An 18,779-nucleotide genomic window follows, 5' to 3' on the forward strand; every position below is an offset into this window, starting at 1 on the left:
CCGCAGGTTGATGTCCACGGTGTTGGTGGTTTGTGACACGAACTCTGCTGGGAGTGTGATCAGTTCCCCATTGAGCACATCTGCCACTGAGGCATCAAGATCTTCTTTGTAGGCAGCTCATATGCCAACCAGCACCCAGGGGAGGGCCTCAGTCCACTCCTGGTCGTGGCATACGAGCACTGTCGTGAGGGTGTGGTGCCACAGTTCCATGAGTCCGTTGGATTGAGGATGTTAGACCATCGTGTGGAACCAGTGGCACCCACAGAGGTGGCAGAGCTCCAAGAACAGAGCCGACACGAACTGCCAGTCATTTGTTGGGGACTCTGGGCAGCTGAAGCATGCAATCCATAGGGTCATGAAAGCTCAAGCAACAGTATCGACCAAGATATCAGTCAGGGGTGTGGCCTCCACCCATTGCATTGTCCTGTCTGTGGCTAATAAGATATACTTGCATCCGTTTGAATCTGGGAGTGGCCCACTAGGTCTATGTGGATATGTAGGAAACAGCCCTTCGGTATGGGGAATTTCCCGAAGGGTGATGGGGCGTGATCTCCTGTCTTGGGCTGTTGGCATTGGATGCAGGCTGTCATCCATACAGCACAGTCCCGTTTAATGTTAGTCCAAACAAAACATTCCATTATGAGTTTGTGTCGGGCTTACTCCAGGGTGAGGCAAGTTGTGGAGGAGGTTGAAAACTGTCTTCCAGAAGTTTTGTGCAATGACTGGTCAATGCCTACGATGGGATATGTTGCACCCAACTAATTTGGTTGTGCCTGTGATGGTACACTGCTTGAGGCTGGATGGTGTCCAGATAGTAGGTTTTGGATGTCGGTGTCAGTTGCTTGTGCCTCTGCTGGTTGGTCGAAGTCGAGGTGTGGCAAGTCGTGAGAGGTAGTCAGCCACCATGTTTGCTCCTTATACATAGCGGACAACCATAGTATAATGTGAATATTCCTCCCTAAACATAGCGGACAACCATAGTATATTGTGAAATAGTGTATTGTGGAATCATCGAGGGGAGGTATTGGCTGGTGGACTTCTAATAGCGTCAGCCAGAGGGCAGTGGTTTGTGTAGATAGTAAGCAGCCGGCTCCTGATGTCATCTTGGAGGCACTGAACCTCCTCGTATATCGCCAAAAGCTTATGGTCGAAGGTTGACCACATTTTCTGGGATTCGGTAAGTTTCCATGAGAAAAGCCATAAGGGTTGGGTTACTATGGGGATTTGATGTTGTATCACTGCGCCAGTCGCCTGATCGCTGACGTCGGCCATTACAAGCATATGGTCATCCATGGGAGACCTGTGGTTGATCACAATAAAGTAAAAAGAGCCCAAGAAAAAGTCACGAAGCCACTTGAAGAATTCTGTGTTCGATGCAGGATAGGCAAGACGAAATGGATGCCAAGAGTCCACTAAAGTTCTGTTAAAAACAGATAACTCAAGTCATCAGTTTCATAGTATTGTACAAGAAGAGTATTGCACTGTTTGCAGTGAGCCAGGTGGAAAGTATCTGTGCCACCTTTTTCCAGAGAAAGACTTAACAGAAAGGAAACCTGCTGAAGTTATTGCTAACCAACCTGTCGATTTTTTTTTTAGAAAGAGAAACACATTGATGAAAGTGTGTAGACTATTGGTGGTAACTCAACGAGTTTTAACATTGGTTGAGACAAAGCTGAATCGTAATCTTATCTGATTGGTTTGTGCTATTCATACTAATGAGTTGTCTTTGTGCCACTTGATGTAACAGTTGGATGGGAAATTTTTGTCTAACAACAAGTGGAGTGATAAGGTTGGCAACATGCTTGATAGTGCAACAGAACTTGAAATCAATCCCTCAACTGACAATAACCTTTCCAGAACCTTTGATTCCACTGGGTAACACTACTGTCAATTTCTCTCTGCAGATCAAGCTTTTAGTTACAGGGTAACTCAAGCTATAAGGATAGGTGCAGTCCTAACTGATGTGGCATTATTAGAAATTGGTCCAGAAAGTCACTCCAGTGGTTAGCGACTGCAGGTAAGATTTGTCACATATGGGTTTCAAAACAAGCCATTAAAAGTGAAGGTGTTACAACTGCTTGTGGAATTCAGTGTTGGCATTTACTGTCACTGCTGGTTTACATTCAATCGAAAGTCTCTTGAGTGGAAGGACCCCTTCATATTCTTTATCGATTGAGGGTCCTAAAATCCCAGAAAAAGGCAATATCAGATATCGTCTTGCGAACAGTCCAGCATTTGTCATGGTTTGCATTTACTGACAAGGTGCCTCAGATACTTTTATACTCGGAAGACCAAAAAGAAAGGAAAGCGTGGGTACAGAAGTTAATTGAATTGAGGAATAAAGATCATGACACATATGGAGACCTACCTGTTCTGCCTAGGAAAACGATTGCAGGAAATCCAGTTGCATCTTCACTTTTGGAACTGATAGACTAGTCAGAAAAAGTATATGAACTTCCATTTACTTCTAAACTAAGAATATCAGAAATAAGAAAGTTTGTTCAAGAGCCAATGCGAGTTCCAAAATGACTATGAAATGGACAGTTCATAGAGAGAGAGATGTGAAACACATAACAGAGGCTTCTGGCAAAGTGTATACTCATGAGAAATGAGGAGGATAGATTAAAGGCCAGGAAGCAGGCAGAAGAATGATGTCTAGGAATGAATCGAAACAAGAGTTGATGAATATTGTTGGTTGAAGCTTTTTACGTTTTTGCAATGTGTTTTCAGTGTTTAAGAATAGAGAAAGAAAATAAAGAAAATTTTTTGAGGTCAATAAACCTCAATAACAATTGTTATTTTATTAAGTAGGTTACTACTGTTCTGAATTACAGACTCAACAATTGGTTTTATATTACAACACTTGGTTACACAGGTACATGTATATCTAAATTTACACTTTCAATGTGGAGCACCCACTTGTTTTTTGAGCTATTGCCTTGGCAGTGACAGTAAATCTTCAGATTAGGGCAGAACGGCAATGAAAACAAAAAGCCAGATGATGTTGAGTTTGACCCTGGCTGGAAAGAAGGAACGAAGGCGGGGTATTATATTGCTTATGAAAGAATTGAGGCCCAAAGGTCTGCAAGAATTTCAGAACATCGTGAGGATGGACATGGCCTGTTTTGAGAAGCTGCCGTCTATGATAGAAGATGGAATTAGTGTGACACAGTCGTGAGGGAGGCCATCTCTTGAAAGTAAGAATTAAATCATATGTTTACATATTTTGTGATCATACTAACCTAGATCACTGAAAAAATATCAGTGCATGCCCTGTTATGTTGCAGGCTGGTTGTAACATTACGTTTCCTGGTGACCGGGGAATCTTTTAAGAGTCTGGCTTTTAGCCACAGAATAGCATAGCCCACCATTTCAAAAGTCGTTGCGTGTGTATGCACTGCAATTTGTGACAGTTTAAAAGACCTATACTTAAAGGTGCATTTTGTGTTATTTTTCTACGTTTGGAAAATGGAATGCAATGTGCAATGTGCTACTCAGAGCTTTGCAGTCATCGTCTGTTGCACTGGGTGAAACTGCATATACTTTCTTGACATCACTGCCAGTTTCTCTTTACTGGTATGCTGAAATAAAGCAAGAGATCTAGTCAAATCAAACATGAACTTTCATAAGCTAAGGCATTACGATACAAAATTGAAAATCACCATGTTACATTATACGCATATTACTTAGAAGGAAATGATTGCCAGTGTACTGTATTATGATACAGCGGGTCATATAGGCACCTTTTCTTGCTGTATGCCTGAATTAAGGTGCTTAACGCCTCTTTGCTCCATTTCATTTCTATACTGTGAAGTAATCAAAAGAAAAACTGCTTTCCCAAACAGCTAGTATAAAAGAAACTATTGATCTGATCTCTTCAGTTTCTTTAAATGGTGGCTACTGTTATCAAGAGCACACTACAATAGAATGCTATGTCACTTAGATCCACTAAAGAATGTGTTGTGTCTAGACAAGACAGCCTAGACACAATGAGAGGAAGCCGAAAGGCACGCTCTTAAACTCACGCAGGCTGGCGTGAGGTCTGAAACAGGATACGTAATGAATGCTATAAAGAAAAGTACGTAGCTTCTGGAATACTTAACTTTAATCCATAATTGTATAACATCGCTCTTGATGATACAGGCTTTATAAGATAACCAGCAAAAGATAAATGGCGCCTTGCTAGGTCGCAGTAATTGACGTAGCTGAAGGCTATGCTAACTATATTCTCGGCAAATGAGAGCGTAATTGTCAGTGAACCATGGCTAGCAACGTCGGCTGTACAACTGGGGCGAGTGCTAGCAAGTCTCTCTCGACCTGCCGTGTGGCGGCGCTCGGTCTGCAATTACTGACAGTGGCGACACGCGGGTCCGACGTATACTAATGGACCGCGGCCGATTTAAAGGCTACCACCTAGCAAGTGTGGTGTCTGGCGGTGACACCACAGAATGTCTCACCTACTACACCAAAACGCACAAATTTTCCGTCTGTGACTTATCCGAAGCAACGCTCAGGTCCATGAAGGACTTCCATTTCCCTGACTATGTCATTAGAAGTGGCAGAAATAATGGATACGGAGGGGTAGCTAAACTTCTAAAATAAAACTTTCCTTATACATATAGTAGAAAAATTCTGAATGTGTGTGTGTGTGTGTGTGTGTGTGTGTGTGTGGGAGGGTTTGTGTGCTTGATTGTGCGTGTGTGTGTTTTGTACTGTAGCTCGAGGAAGGATTTATTCCAAAAGCTAACAAGTTTTCTTTCTCTTTTATGTGTGCATGTCGATGATGATAGACTATTCCTTATGATTTTCTTAAACGTAACTTCAGCAAACAAAACATACATACCATGCAATATCTACATGAACCTCAGATTATGGCCTAACAAGCTACTATCAGGCTCCAGTATTACGTCTCTGTTACAACAATTTGGTCATCCACTGCTTGTGGTGGGGGAGTTCCAAGCCTATCACAGATCGTGGGGATGCAAGTGCAACCATCACAATGGTGAACTACTAGTGGCAGTCCTAAAAGACAAAAACCAAGTGCTGCTGAATGACATGTCTCTCTCAAGAATAATCCCACAGCTACAGACAAGATCAGCAATTGACCTAAACTTCACATCACCTCATGTGGCAGTACTAACCAATTGGAAGTAGAAGTAGAGCCTTTGGATTCTGATCACCTGCCAATTGATCTGACTTTATTTGGCGCAGTGGAAGACCCAAGCCGGATATACCCTACACAGAGATGGGAAATCAGGAAAGCTAACTGGAATAAATATGTTGACAAATTAAAAGTGAGCCTTCCACAATTAGACACATCCAAGGACCTAGTTTCCGACTATTCCAAACTAACACAGTGCATTGCTGAGGCCACCATAGACAGAATTCCTCAACAGAAGCTGTATTGCATTACAAACAGAGCCAATCCTATGTGGTGGGAAATCAAATGTCAGAGAGCCATATGTGAACATAAGGAAGAACTGCAGAAATGACATAGAAACCAAAAAAACTACATCAGCATTCAAAAAAATGCAAGTGGAAACCAATAGATTTTTGAAAAATAAGAGGGATGGTAAAATGTCAGGTGTGTGGAAGAAGGTGAAGAGCTTCAAGGAACCCTCAGCACCCGTCATTACAATTCGCTGTCTACGAATTGTGTTACATAACATATATTACAAAAGCAGACACCTCCCTCCTCAAATATACGTCTAGCACAGAGGATGAAGATCCTGATAACAGTCACCCTCTTCTACAGCCATTGTCAGTGGTCGGGCTACAGACAGCTTTATCTTGGGTAAAAGAAGTCCCTAGCCCATATAAAACCCATTACAATATGCCATCATTTCTGCAATACACATTTACAATAAAATGTGGGCTGAACATTACAGCATTGAGTCACAAAAGATAGGCGAAATGATAACTACACTCAAACCCAGGAAGAATCATGATTTGGTGGCATCGTACCTAATTATGACAATGTCCCTACAGAGTGTGGAAAGAATGGTTCAGTTCCAGTTAGAGTGGTGCCCTGAATATCATGACCTATCCATAATAATAATAGGGCAGATTTTCACACGGGGAAAGTTATTGAAGATGTTCTCATGCACATGGTTAATGACATATAAAACTCTGTTTCAGCCAAAACATGTATCTATTAGCTTTGTTTCTGACCCTAAGCTGCATCTGTGATAATGTATTCACAGTGGATAGCCACAAAACTAAGGCACAACACTTGCCCCTTGCATTTGCAGAACACCTGTTATCTTACCTCGCTGATCATTTGCTGCTAGTCATTTTGACACCTCTTCTGTTCAACATCTACACAATTGACCTACTTAGGATATTTCCAGAAAAGGTGAAAGTTTGGGAATACACAGATGATACATGTATTTACATGGAAAGTACATCACTAGAAGAGTGCAAGTCACAGCTGACACTGCAGTGTTTACGCTCCAACATTGTTCACAAGAAATTGGCCGGATGTATCCACAGCTGAATCAAATGCAGTATTGTTTTCAAGGCATGGTGCAAATATGCCTGCGGTAATAGCACTAAGCCCATACCATTTCGCTTTGAAAATGGTAGTCAAATACCTGTGACTTCATTGACCATAATCTAACCTTGAAGGCGCACAAAAACATGTAGCTAAGGAATGTGAGACAGCTGTCAACATAATCAAAGCTATGACCAGACGGGTTGGTCTTGAACGTCGACAAAGCACTAATGCTTTACCATATAATGGTATGTCTGATTGTTGATTATGGGAGTGGTTGTATGAATCTGCAACTGAACAGTTAACCTCAACAGAATTAATAAGTGCCAATATATAGCACTGAGAACTTGTTCGGGAGCTATGTGCTCAATGCTTAGCATTGCACTCTTGGTCAAAGCACATGAACCTCCAGTCTATATACATAGGTGGTATCTGTGTGCCAAATTTCTTCCTAAAAGGAAGCAATATGAATCCAACAGTCTGAAACTGATTGCCACAAACCTAACCATACAGTGCTTAACTGGACACTTCTGGTTCACTACAACTCTTCCTCCCCTAGTTCAAGCATATTTAGATACTCAGGAGATTTTAAAGCATTTCATTAGAGCACCTAGACTAAATATTTTTATGATCCCATTCCCATTGAAAATGTCTAAGGTAAACATAATAACTGGCATTACCTTTGACCACGAAGCTAACATATACATTAAAATTTTTGTGCAATTTTTAAGACAGCATCACATTAAAACTTTGTTGCAGTTTTTAAGACAGCATCAGGAGGCAACATATATCTATACTGACAGCTCCAAAATCAGTGACTTTTGGAAATGGGGGATGCATACTATGTTTGCAAGAGTCTGGGCTATGTTTACAAGCAGAAGCAATGACCATGAGTGGAGATCTTGTTGCAATGCTAGAAGCAATTTGTTCCTGCTCGCGGATAACGTCTCTTATATTTCCTACACAGTCACTCTTTATCGGTTCTAACAGTACTTCATCTTTTAGGTGCTGTCTGGCAGAAAACTTCATTGTATACAGGATTATCGAAGTATTGGAATCAATGAATGCAGAAGGCCATTAATTTATTTTGCTTGGGTGAAATCACATTGTGAGATCACTGGCAATGAAGCTGTCGACTGCTTAGCCATAGATCCTGCTGTGATAGGGCATTGCCACCTGGACTGCAGTCCCACAGATTATCAATGTGTCCTGCACAGATGCATGATAGAAGACTGGCAGTGGGAATGGGAGGAAACAACAAGATACAATGCAAGGATTTCACCTGTTGGTCCCATATTCCACTATCTCATACAAATTCATTGCCTGGACCCCTCGCCCGTCCAGTAGTCAGATTCAGATTTAAGCACAGATATTCCTGTAAACATCTTCACAGGCAGCACACCATTGACACACCTTTCTGATCTTGAGGAGAAGATGAGAACTCAGCTCACATTTTCTTTGGATGCCCCACACTACATGGAAGTACTACAGTCCTTTTACAAGAACTTGTGGTGCTTGCTCACCCATTGCCAACTTGCTGATGGCTTTGTTAGCATCACACGGTCCTGTAAGAGTCCACACAATGTACAGATTCAGTGTTGCTGCTGTTTTCAGCATCTAATGCCAACACTGGATTTCCTGAAAGTGTTCTGTAACATTTTATTTTACAGTGATTGTGGTAATCGTCTATCTGTAACTATATATATTCTGTCTATGAGGTATTTGTGTGTGAAAACTAACAAATATTCTTACAGTAATTTTCTATCAACACCTGTATATTTTTGTGTCACTGTGAAATAACAACAGCATTATGCAAAGGATAGTTGCTACTCACCTTATAGAGAAGACATTGAGTTGCACACAGGTACAACAGAAAGAGTGCTATACATTTTAGCTTTCAACCAAAAGGCCTTCTTCTGAAGTAGAAAACACACACACACACACACAGGACCACTGTCTCTGGCTGCTGCAGCTGGACTGAGTTGTAATGGCGCATGATGGGAGCAGCAGTCCAATGGTGAGGGTAAGGAAGAAGTGGGGAGGGGGCGGGGTGGGGGGTAATAACGAAAAGCCAACTGGGTTGGGGGAGATTTAGCACTGCCTTTGGGAGTGTTAAGGGATGTAGTGGGGACAGGGTAAAGCTCCCAGCTGCATTCGGGGAGGTTTGGCGAGGGGAAAGGAAAACGGATTAGTGGATGCATTGGTGAAATGGAAGGCTGTGTTGTGCTGGAGTGGGAGCAAGGAAGGGACTAAGTTGATGGAGGGCAAGAAGTAGTGAAAGTTGAGGCCATAGAGATTATGGGAATATAGGCTATATTGCAGGGAGAGTTCCAACCTGCACAATTCAGAAAAACTAGTGAAAGTTGAGGCCATAGAGATTATGGGAATATAGGCTATATTGCAGGGAGAGTTCCAACCTGCACAATTCAGAAAAACTGGTGTTAGTAGGAAGTATCCAGATGGTGCATGCAATAAAGCAGTCGCCAAAGTGAAGCCCATTGTGTTGAGCAGCATGTTCAGCAACTGGGTGGTCCATCTGTCTCTTGGCCACAGTTTATCAGGGGCCAGTCATGCGGACTGACAATGTGTTAGTCGTCGTGCCCATGTGGAAAGCAACTCATCGGCTACAGCTTAGTTTGTAGAACAAATGACTGCCTTCACAGGTAGCCTTGCTTTTCATGTGATAGGAGATGTCTGTGACCAGACAAGAGTAGGTACTGGTGGTGGTGGGAGGATATATGGGCCAAGTCTTGCATCTAGGTCTGTTGCAGGGATATGAGCCATGAGGCTAGGGATTGGTGCCGGGGGAGGGGGGGGGGGGAGGGGGAGGTAAACATGGACAAGAATATTGCGTAGATTTGGTGGGTGGCAGAGTACGACTGTGGGAGGGTTGGGAAGGATAGTGGGTATGTTATTCCTCATTTCAGGGCATGACAAGAGGGAGTCAAAACTCTGTCGTAAAATGTGATTCAGTTGCTGTGGTTCTGGGTTGTACTGAACTATAAGGGGAGTGCTCCTTTGTGCCCAAATGGTGGATATATAAGAGATGGTAAGTGACTGGAGGTACAAGGCACAGGAGATCTGTTTGTGTAATAGGTCTGGTCTGTGAAAGCCACAGTTAGATCCTCTGTATATTTAGAGAGGGACTGCAACGATCATGGGTGGCTAGGATGTATGGAAGGGGCTCCTTGGTATGGATTGGGTAGCAGCCGTTGAGTGGAGGTATTGCTGGTGGTTGGTAAGTTTAATATGGATGGAATTACTAATGTAGCCATCCTTGGCCTGGAGGTCCACATTGAGGAAGGTATCCTGTTGGGTTGAGGAGGACCAGATGAAATGGATGGGGGGAGAAGGCATTGAGATGTCTTCAGTGAATCTGAACTAGGTGATGGGTTTGGGATTCTTGGTGGTTAGGAAGGGTTCCTCTAGATAGCCCATAAGTAATTTAGCATAGAATGGTGCCATGTGGGTGACCACGCGGGAGAAGGTTGTGGGTTGGGAGTCAGGCAGGTGTTGTGGAAGGTAGTGTTCAATAGTGGCAAGGCCATGGGCATTGGAGATTTTAGTGTAGAGGGAGGTGGCTTCAATAGTGATGAATGGGCATCATGTGGTAAATAGCAGGAACTGTGGAGAGTCAGTGAAGGAAATTGTTGGTGTCTTTTATATAGGAGGGTAGATTACGGGTAATAGGCTGAAGGCTTTAGTCTACGAGAGCAGAGACTCTCTCAGTGGGGGCACAGTAACCGGCCACAATGAGGCATCCTAGGTAGTTGGGTTTATGAGCTTCAGGAAACATGTAGAAGGCAAGAGTGCCAGAGCTGAGGAGAGAGATATACTCATGGGAGAGATTCTAGGTTGGGCCTAAGGATTTGAGCAGGGGCTGGTGGCCCTGTTAGTTTTCTGACCGGAGTCTCTGTGTTAGGGTTTGTAGGTGGATGAATCTGACAGCTGGCCCAGTCTCTCTGCCAGGTAATCTATGTGGTTCAGAACCAAAGTGGTGGAGCCTTTGTTGGCAGGTGGAATTGTAAGGTCAGGATCAGTTTTTAGGTGATAAATTGCAGTTATTTTTGTGGATATGAGGTTGGTTTCCATGTTGAAAGATTGGGGGGGGGGGGGGGGGGGGGTAACGATGGTGAGGCAAGATTTGAGGTAAAGAAATTCTGGTATTGTAACGGGGTGATTTGGGGCCAGTTGGGTCAGGCCATGGGTAGATAGAGGAGTGAACAGAATCAGGCAGTGTTCATTATTGGTTTGTGGTTGAGTCTGATTAGTAGGTTTGGCAATGAAGTGTTTCCACTATACGGACCAAGAAAAGGAGAGACGGTCTTTAATAAGTCGAGCCTGGCAAAAGGTAAGACCTTTGGAAAGGATTGATATTTCTGTGGGACTAAGGCTTTAGGAGGAAAGGTTCATGACTGTGTTTTGGGTTTGTTCAGTTTCTGAGTTCAGTATGATGGGGGAAGTGAGTTTCTGAGAATGTAGTAAGTCTTCGAGGCAAGGTTTGTCATTTATGAGTGGATGTGGGAAAAGGTTTGGAGATTCTTGCAGAGGTAATGGATAATGGTAGTCCAAGGAAGGAGTACAAGGTGAACAGGTTGGAGAGTTTTTTTGAGATGGCATAGTGCATGCAGCTGAAGTCCAAGAAGGAAAAGAGTTTCAGTATCCAAGAGGGGTGCAGGAATTTTGAGCAGGAGAATTTTATAGATGGAGAGGAGGTATTGCAAGGAGGATTGAGTGTGATTTACATGGTTTTGCAGGACTAGGTTGGTGAGGGCTATGGACTGCTGGAATTAGAACTGATGGAGGTCATAGTGGGAGGAGTGGTTGCAGTTGGAGATGAGTAATCTGATGGTCAGGCCATTTGGGATGATTCCACGAGCTAGGCAACAATGCAGGAACAGTATGGTGGACTGGTTTCTGGCGAGGGGTTGGGAAACTTTTCTGTATTGGCACAGATGGAAGGGGCAAGGATCCATAGTGAAGGATAAAAAACACATAAAAATATGTGGAAAAACTACAAAAAGAATGAAATGGATGAAGTATGGGGACAAAAAGATCAAATGAGAGAGTAGGGCCAGAAGCGGAAAGCAAAAACGAACTAAAAATGATGTGAAAACGAAGTGACATCAAATAGAAAAATAAACAGAAAACGATAATAGTGGGATGCGGATTGGTGGGTGAATGTATTTGAAGAGAGGGGAGAGCAGGTATGAATGGATTTGGTGACGTTGTGCTGAACTAACGAGAGAGGGGGGGAAGGGGCTTTGGTAAGGTATAGGTTCAACAAATTTGTGTGGCACAGGAAGGTATGGAAAATTCACAAAAAGTATGCAAGAGTAAGGGAATAAATGTGATAAATTTGGAGTTCAAGGATTAATTATATCGTTGGGAAGAGATGCTGTTCCAACAATATGTACAGTCACGTAGCCATGTGTTGTGAGTGGACAAGATTGTTCGTGCAGTGTGGTTCGTAAATCCGAGTGTGTGCAGTTTGGAAGGTGAAAGATAAAACACAGGAAAGAAGAAGAAAGAAAAGGAGAGACACCGAGTAAACTAATGCATTAGAAGATAGCAACAAATAAAAACAGCACTGGGTTGAGGGATGGAAGAAAAGCCATTAGGCAGAAACAAACAATGGAAAATCCAGGATGGAATAATGGTATTATGAAAGGGATAGATTGATACTCACCTTATAGAGAAGACAAGCGCAACGAAAAGACTGCTATATATTTTAGCTTTCAACCAAAAGGCCTATTTCTGAAGTAGAAAACACTCACACATATGTATGAGCTGACTGTATGGTCTAAGCTAAAAGACAATACGAGGTGCATTCAAGTTCTAAGGCCTCCGATTTTTTTTTCTAATTAACTACTCACCCAAAATCGATGAAACTGGCGTTACTTCTCGACGTAATCGCCCTGCAGACGTACACATTTTTCATAACGCTGACGCCATGATTCGATGGCAGCGGCGAAGGCTTCTTTAGGAGTCTGCTTTGACCACTGGAAAATCGCTGAGGCAATAGCAGCACGGCTGGTGAATGTGCAGCCACGGAGAGTGTCTTTCATTGTTGGAAAAAGCCAAAAGTCACTAGGATCCAGGTCAGGTGAGTAGGGAGCATGAGGAATCATTTCAAAGTTGTTATCACAAAGAAACTGTTGTGTAACGTTAGCTCGATGTGTGGGTGCGTTGTCTTGGTGAAACAGCACACGCGCAGCCCTTCCCGGACGTTTTTGTTGCAGTTCAGGAAGGAATTTGTTCTTCAAAACATTTTTGTAGGATGCACCTGTTACCGTAGTGCCCTTTGGAATGCAATGGGTAAGGATTACGCCCTCGCTGTCTCAGAACATGGACACCATAATTTTTTCAGCACTGGCAGTTACCCGAAATTTTTTTGGTGGCGGTGAATCTGTGTGCTTCCATTGAGCTGACTGGCGCTTTTTCTGGATTGAAAAATGGCATCCACGTCTCATCCATTGTCACAACCAACGAAAAGAAAGTCCCATTCATGCTGTCGTTGCGTGTCAACGTTGCTTGGCAACATGCCCCACGGGCAGCCATGTGGTCGTCCGTCAGCATTCGCGGCATCCACCTGGGTGACACTTTTCACATTTTCAGGTCGTCATGCAGGATTTTGTGCACAGAACCCACAGAAATGCCAACTCTGGAGGCGATCTGTTCAACAGTCATTCGGCGATCCCCCAAAACAATTCTCTCCACTTTCTCGATCATGTCGTCAGACCGGCTTGTGCGAGCCCGAGGTTGTTTCGGTTTGGTGTCACTTAATGTTCTGCCTTCATTAAACTGTCGCACCCACGAACGCACTTTCGACACATCCATAACTCCATCACCACATGTCTCCTTCAACTGTCGATGAATTTCAATTGGTTTCACACCACGCAAATTCAGAAAACGAATGATTGCGTGCTGTTCAAGTAAGGAAAACATTGCCATTTTAAGTATCTAAAACAGTTCTCATTCTCGCTGCTGGCGGTAAAATTCCATCTGCCGTACTGTGCTGCCATCTCTGGGACGTATTGACAATGAACACAGCCTCATTTTAAAACAATGCACATGTTTCTATCTCTTTCCAGTCCGGAGAAAAAAAATCGGAGGCCTTAGAACTTGAATTCACCTCGTAAATTCAGTTAAAACACAGTAAAATTCTACCATTTGAGGATGAATGCAAATCTATGAGACTGCGGGTCGCAGTTGGTTCACACAGACAATACGAGACTAATTTAAAGTTAATGGTTATTCATGAAGCAGGAGCCACAAAAAAGTGTGCTGCAGGACGAAAATTTGATGTCACAGAAGCGAATGTTTGTAGGTGGCATCAGATGATGAATAAATTAGAGATACCAGTTCTATGCACGAAACACTCGGGGCCAAATAAAGGTTGGAGTAGCAGATTGTTCAGTAAGTGCAGGATGAACACAATTAAGGCTTCCCAATTACCTGGTAAATTATCCAAATGAAGCTGCCGGTGATAGAGGAATTTTCCAGCTGTATGTGTCTTGAAATTCAAAGCAAATACCAGCTAGTGCATGACGACAATGAAGAGAGTGTGGCTTACATTACGGTGCAAAACAGCACTTGCTCAGCATCTTCCCATGGCTTTTGACAAAAACCAGGTAAGTATCAGCATCACATAATCTATCTAAGAAAACACCATGACTCTTTACAACAGAAAGTGCTAACTTTTTTAGGCAAATTTAAAAAACTTCATATCAATAACATAGTTTATAAATTTGATCAGTCAGAATATGTTAAGAATAAAAATTCATGTAGGGCTAGGGAAGTGGGGGTAATTTTATATTGTTTTATATTCAGGATAATCTATGTGTGTGTGTGTGTGTGTGTGTGTGTGTGTGTGTGAGAGAGAGAGAGAGAGAGAGAGAGAGAGAGAGAGAGAGAGAGAGAGACACCTCATCATATAGAAACTTAAATAATGAAACACAATTAGTTGAGGTATAATAAAAAATGAAAACCTCGTGAAGTCATTATTATGGGTCACTGTGAATAGTTGGGGATACATTTAATCCAACTATTGCCAGTTTCTTGTAATATATACCAGCTGCCAGTCCTCTGCCTTTCATCTTTGAGTTTATCTTTTTTCCAAGTTCATCCCCCCCCCCCCCTTTTTCATTATTTTAAGACTTCATAAAAATAAACCGCAACCCCCCCCCCCCCCCCCCCCCCCCACACACACACACACACACACACACACACACACACAGAGAGAGAGAGAGAGAGAGAGAGAGAGAGAGAGAGAGAGCACACAGCAGAGGATAGGGTATTGAAACAAACTTGCTGATTGTCGCAGGAAATTTATTCTGGGATTTGCGCATAACACCAACTCATTCCACATTACATCAGTTTCTCCTTAGGAACATCAGAATTTATTATTTAAAAAATTACACATAATATTAATCCTTGATGTTTTTTCAGAAATACTGATTCCTTTGATGGAAAACTTTTGTGAATGCTTCAGTTTACAAATTTTACTTATAGAACTAACTTGCTCAAACAAATTTTTGTTTGTATCGATAAATCTTTCAGATAATCTATTCATCAAGTAGAGGCCAGATTTCCATTTACTTTAGTTGCATGTTTTTCTTTATATTTATTCAGTTGCTTGAAATACTACATTGTAAAATCTGCTTCTAAAACAGACACACAAAAATGTATGGTGTGAACATTTTTGCCTAAATGTACTAAGTCACCTTTACTCTCTGTGTGCACATCCTCATTAGCTCAAAATAGTTGTTGTTGGTTATTGATTTTACCCTCGGTTCCATCAGTCCGCAGTACCTGTGAAACCATATCCTACAAGTAACAGTTTCTGTTTGTGTCATTGCTTTCTTATGGAGGACAGTAAATCTTTTCACATACTTGATATCAATATAATGGAAGGAAACATTCCACGTGGGAAAAATTATATATAAAAACAAAGATGAGGTGACTTACCGAACAAAAGCGCTGGCAGGTCGATAGATACACAAACAAACACAAACATACACACAAAATTCAAGCTTTTGCAACAAACTGTTGCCTCATCAGGAAAGAGGGAAGGAGAGGGGAAGACGAAAGGAAGTGGGTTTTAAGGGAGAGGGTAAGGAGTCATTCCAATCCCGGGAGCGGAAAGACTTACCTTAGGGGGAAAAAAGGACAGGTATACACTAGCACACACGCACATATCCATCCACACATACAGACACAAGCAGACATGCTTAAGTAAGGATACTTTTCATTTTCCTCTCTGGAAAAGATTTTGCAATTTCACTCACCCCTGTAAGGTGAGTACTTTGCAAACTGCTATCTTACAGTAATTCCAAATGTAGGAAGCATACACAGACACCTTTTCATCTTCTCTCTCTCTGTTGTCAGTTAATTTAATAATGTTGGTAAACAGTCAAACAGATTTGAGTTATAACTTGCTAAGCTTATAGCAAAAACTTACAGGCACCACTTTGCACTTAACAAAACTCGTACTAGTCACAGCCAAGCTCAGATCATGTAACATTTAGGGTTAGTTTTGACAGTGTCATGTAATAAATAGATTATTTCATTGTATATGCTGGTTTAACCACATTACTCTCTCATTCCTGACCCATTTTGTGACAGATCTTTTTTTTTTAAGTGTATAAATAAATAAACCATCACAAACATGAAAATTCATAAAGTAAGGCTGGATTCCCATATCACTTTACTTTCTTCATTTGAGTTTTTGAAAAACCACTTTTCATATGCTAATCTATATTGGCTTTACATCCATTTACGGTACAATGATGAATCTTAATAGCATACAGCAATTTAAACTGTATTAAACTTAAGAGTTTGAGTGGGTCGAAGAAAAATGTTGAGCTTGCCAGAGTCACTTCAGTGCCGCAAAAGGTTATCTATTTGAGTCTTATCACACTTCGAGCTTGTGTAAACAGCTGAATTTATGGAAATGGGAGGTCATCTTGTGAGAATTTGAAGCTGTAAATGTAAAACAGTTCCTGTAATCTTTTCAGAGCATGTCATTTTTTAATCCTTGTAATGTCTGTTGTCAAGACTAAATAGTTGTCAATCCCCGCCACTGCTGTTCCTCTCCTAAATCAGTAGTTACAGCATCATCATCATCATCATCTCTGCCTAACTGTTCCCATTAATCAAACAATGGAAAATCCAGGATGGAATGCAACAATATTAGAGAAGGAAAGTTGCTACTCACCATATACCGGAGATGCTGAGTCGTGATAGGCACAACAAAAAGATTCACACAATTATAGCTTTCGGCCATTAAGGCCTTTGTCAGCAATAGACACACACACACACACACACACACACACACACACACACACACACACACACACACACACACACGCGCAAATGCAACTTACACACACACGTCTGGAGTCTCAGATAACTTGTGTGGTTCCAGTTATCTGAGACTGCAGACATGTGTGCGTACGTGCACTATTGCTGACAAAGGCCTTAATGACCGAAAGCTATAATCTTTTTGTTGTGCCTATTGCGACTCTGCATCTCATCTACATGGTGAGTTGCAACTTTCCTTCTCTAATATTGTAACTGTCCCCATTATTTTAGGACTTGCTGGATACCATTTAGTGTCTTTAGGTTTTTTCTCCACATAATGTTTTCATTTTGCATTTAGAAAGGAAAAGAATATGTCAATAGACAGATAGTAAATGGGGTAGCACACAGCATGAGTTCTATTATACTGCCTTCTCCAATTATCTTCTTGTAAGCCCGTAATGAAGTTTGCAGCTCATCATATGATGAAGGATTATCTGAAAGATTTTACTCTTCTGCATATATTTTCATATTCTTATACATTTACCACAATTTTGCCTGTACAGTTAGTGTTGATGTATTTTTCTTACATATGCACAAAATCATGTGTTTCTGTATTGCTAGTACTTTCATGTATGTACATTACAATTTTTAGGCACAGCTATTATCATCTCAGTTTTATTTTTCTGTGTATGTATTTAATAATCTAAATGTATACTTCATTAGCTGTGGTTTCACACATTATATGATAATTCATATATACTCTATTTTAGTTCCATATTAAGTGTCATTTTAATTTAATGCAGCTACTGTGAGATTGCCACTGCAAGACTTGGTGTGAAAATACCAAGTGAAGACTTCTTCTCTGAGGAAACTTGTTTAAGCCTGTCCGAGTGGAAAAAAGTTGTCACATTTTACACTCTTCGTTTGATGTTGGCTCCATTAGTGGAAACAATAATTCTCTTGGACAGATTACTTTTCTTGCAAGAACTAGGTAATCTCTACTAAAAATTGCCCTTTTTCTCTCTGTACTTTGATCTACATATTTTAATGCATGAATATGTTCCTTATTTCAGAAATTGGCAGTGCCTTGATTCCTTTATTTGATCCAAAAATTTCTCCAAGAAATCACATCCTCATTGCATTGAAGCATTTCAAGTTTTAGCATCTTATGTGATTTCAACATGATGAAAATCAAGTATGCAAAGAACATGCAAATTGTTACCATTTTCTGTTATCTTTACATCTAGTATAGTGTTAACAATAAAGACAAACTATTTCAGGGAGAAAAATATAGCATAATATATACTGTATGTTTCCATTTGTATTGCAAGAGATTCACTGCAAATATATTTTTACTGCATAATACCCTCATTAGCTGTGCCATGTGCTTAAGAAATAGTAGACAAGAAACTAGACATGATTGCAGTATGCTGCTACGCAAACTGTGCCTTGAGTGATAAGTCCGTGTTGGTTGTGTTGGCTTCATCATCACTTTCTTCAGTACTTACTTTCTCAAACCCTTGATGACGGTCCAAAAATTGGCCTAGTTTGAAGCCTTCAACATGAGATGTGTGAAATGCCCACCGCTTGTTATAACTGCTGTATCTTAGAAGACAGCCTGACAAAAAATGTTTCACAATGTTAATTTGAAATTTTCACAATGAACAAGCAAGAACAAGTTGTTCTATGAAGTGCAAATAGAAGATTTGGCACACTGCAGTACCATCATGTTACTACATTACCTAGTGACAGTGTTTAAGTACACAAAGATATAATTTGCAGGAGAGACCGGTTCAATGTTTGTAAGAATATGAAACAACTGATGAAGTTTAGAGCAACATTTAACACTGTACTGAAATTTGTTTCTGTCATATGCTTGATTTTCTTTCTTCTGCAACTATTCTTTCCAGATGTTTCATATTGTAATGAAGCTATTTCTGCACTGGCAACTTAGTTGTAGTGTTTCAATTCTGAAATGTGC

General features: G+C 41.3%; 1 protein-coding gene across 7 annotated transcripts in view; it reads left to right on the forward strand.

The window, feature by feature from the left end:
* Positions 1-18,437, forward strand: part of LOC126484369 (methyltransferase-like protein 25B) — a 96,797-nt gene extending 78,360 nt beyond the window's left edge. For 5 of the 7 annotated variants that reach the window (XM_050107843.1, XM_050107841.1, XM_050107842.1 and 2 more), the window contains exons 10-11: positions 17,602-17,789; positions 17,872-18,435. In XM_050107843.1, coding sequence (XP_049963800.1) covers positions 17,602-17,789; positions 17,872-17,960 — 277 coding nt within the window. In that variant the 3' untranslated portion in view covers positions 17,961-18,435. Of the gene's footprint in view, positions 1-17,601; positions 17,790-17,871 lie in introns of all 7 variants that reach the window. The other 2 variants (XM_050107840.1, XM_050107847.1) reach the window with 1 other exon arrangement.
* The last annotated feature ends 342 nt before the right edge of the window (positions 18,438-18,779 follow it).

Source organism: Schistocerca serialis, chromosome 6 (genome assembly GCF_023864345.2).
Source record: "Schistocerca serialis cubense isolate TAMUIC-IGC-003099 chromosome 6, iqSchSeri2.2, whole genome shotgun sequence".
Lineage (NCBI taxonomy): Eukaryota > Metazoa > Arthropoda > Insecta > Orthoptera > Acrididae > Schistocerca > Schistocerca serialis.